Consider the following 2,616-nt stretch of genomic DNA (forward strand, 5'->3'; position numbering starts at 1 on the left):
TTGGATGAAATTGGCATTCTGTGTAGTTTGGTGCAGGAAGATGGCTATTTGTAATATCTATCTTGTAAAATTTGTAATTAATTATAGAAAATTCACATGAGGTCTTGGAATGAGTTTAGAGAAAGGAGTCTAGTTTAAGATATATGTTTTCCAAGGAATGATCCTTACTCCTTTTGGGGTGTTGGTGACCATCTTTATATATTGGTCTAAAATACTGGTTGATTTTTATAGCAAAATTGTAAGATTGTAGAAAAATATAGAAAGAATGTTCGAACATGTTTTTTATATCCGCGAAAAGCTAAGAAAATGTTATTTAGCAATACATGTTAACCTTTAAAATAAACGGGGATAAGCTGGGTAAATCGATCCATAAATTGATTTTTGTCACGACAATAAAAGTAAAAATTAAGTAATAAGTATTATTAAGTGATACTTGAAATATGAACCAATTAGAATTAGAGGTTATCAATATGATATATAAGTGTTCAGAGAGGGAAAAGTTTATCTTAGCCCATACCAGTAGTGTTGAAAGTTCATCTTAGCCTACAACAGTAGTATTGTTAAGTGATTTGTTGATTTAAGTGAGTTATACTAACTTATTTATTATGTTGACCTTGTCTAATTACGTTTCTTGTTTTCCAAAAGATGGAAAAATTATGGTTATTGTTCCCAGAAAGGTGATACGTTATTTTTTATTACCGGGAAGAGGAATAACAAGTATCATACAAGTTATAGCCCAAAACAAAACCACACTACAAGTACTCGACTTTTATGAAATAAAAAGTCTTACCATTCGTTATTTGTTGAGTTTTGGTTGTTTTGGTCTATGGTTTGGTTTTTACTTGAACAAACAAACAAAAAATGGTTAAAATAAGAAAAATATAATGAGCACATATGAGACACTACTACCTTATATGATATATTATTATAAACTATTTTTTTCTAGGAATTATGTTATCTCTCCCATTTACATCTTATTATTTGTTAATTTTCACTTTCCTATCACTCGAATATTTATGTTTTTCTCCCTTATATGCATATTTGGATCGGATTCCAATTGCAGCCTTTTCATGTTCGATACAAGTAAAAAGTGGGCTTCAAAAAATTTAGAAATGGGCCTTGCATGAAGCTCATTCATGCTATATAAATATATAACAAGCGACTTCCATCGCATTTGCAGAAGCCCTAGCCGTCACGATGCAGATTTTCGTAAAAACCCTAACCGGGAAAACCATCACCCTAGAGGTAGAATCCTCCGACACCATCGACAATGTCAAAGCGAAAATCCAAGACAAGGAAGGCATCCCACCGGATCAGCAACGTCTCATCTTCGCCGGAAAACAGCTGGAGGACGGCAGAACCCTAGCCGACTACAACATCCAGAAGGAATCCACTCTCCACCTTGTCCTCCGCCTCCGCGGTGGCGCTAAGAAGCGTAAGAAGAAGACCTACACCAAGCCAAAGAAAATCAAGCACAAGCATAAGAAGGTGAAGCTTAGCGTGTTGCAGTTTTACAAGGTCGATGATTCGGGAAAGGTTCAGAGGCTGAGGAAGGAGTGCCCTAACGCTGAGTGTGGCGCCGGAACTTTCATGGCTAATCACTTTGATCGACACTATTGTGGAAAGTGTGGGCTTACTTATGTCTATCAGAAGGCTGGTGGAGATTAATTTATCAGGTTTTTGCTTAAAATTTATCATGAGACAGATTATTATTTGAGTTTTTTTAGATGTTTTTAAATCTGCGTTCAGACTTTTTTTGATTTTATCATATCAGTATGAATTTTGGGTGATGATTTGTTTTCATAGATGATGCTATTATCTTCGTTATGGTATATCATGACATACCTTTATATGAGTCAATTGTTCATGATTATTGCAGCAGGCCCGTTTTTATTTGAGATTTATTGTGAGTTGTGAAAAGTGGAAAGTTTACTTAAGGCCATTCAACATGTTCCTCATAGTTGAAGTATGTATATTAGTCTAATTCTTTTGGGTTATAGGAGTAAATCCTTAATTTCAAATTGCACTATAAACTGCACTGTTACCAATACCTCACTCATAATGTTCGTTAGTTTGGTGAGATGAGTTAAATATCATCTCATTCCAATAGGTATTATCAACACATTGCCACATAAGTACATGTTTCCGAAATGTCTTTATTATCACTTCCAAACGGTCGTGAAATACCAAACCTCACTCTTTCAAAATTAATTCACTCCATCGAAGATGGTAGAAAGATGAGGAGATATTCGGCACAACTCTTGACTTGACTTGACTTGACTTTTTAAACCTTTTTAGCTTTCATTTTTTAAGTAACTTCTTTTTAGAAGTTTGGTATAACTTGTATTTTTTGTTTAAACTTTGATTTTTTTTAAAACTTTGATTTATGGATTTTATACAATTTCTTTTTAAAGCTTCCATAATTTTTTATAACGTTATTTTTATAAAAAAACTTCGATTTTTAATTTTTTTTTACTGTTTCTTTTAATATTAATTTTAGTTTTGGTTGCATCTTTCTTAACATAACATGTGTGATTCCTTTATAAATTTTGTAGATATTGTTTATAATATATTTTTATATTTTTTTATTACTTTCCTTCTTTATATTCTTTAAAT

The 2,616-nt window shown here is 32.5% G+C and overlaps 1 protein-coding gene across 1 annotated transcript; it reads left to right on the top strand.

Moving 5' to 3' along the window:
* Positions 1-1,161: 1,161 nt before the first annotated feature.
* On the top strand, positions 1,162-1,790 carry LOC145056697 (ubiquitin-ribosomal protein eS31 fusion protein). Its single transcript, XM_079004407.1, has one exon. It carries the CDS (start codon positions 1,198-1,200, stop codon positions 1,666-1,668), a length of 471 nt encoding a protein of 156 aa, XP_078860533.1. The 5' UTR covers positions 1,162-1,197; the 3' UTR covers positions 1,669-1,790.
* The last annotated feature ends 826 nt before the right edge of the window (positions 1,791-2,616 follow it).

This window comes from Lactuca serriola, chromosome 6, assembly GCF_051521515.1.
Source record: "Lactuca serriola cultivar US96UC23 chromosome 6, Lser_US96UC23_V15, whole genome shotgun sequence".
Taxonomy (NCBI): Eukaryota; Viridiplantae; Streptophyta; class Magnoliopsida; order Asterales; family Asteraceae; genus Lactuca; species Lactuca serriola.

Excerpts from the sequence above, each read along its gene's own strand:
- LOC145056697 (XM_079004407.1), top strand. The coding sequence starts at position 1,198 with ATGCAGATTTTCGTAAAAACCCTAACCGGGAAAACCATCACCCTAGAG.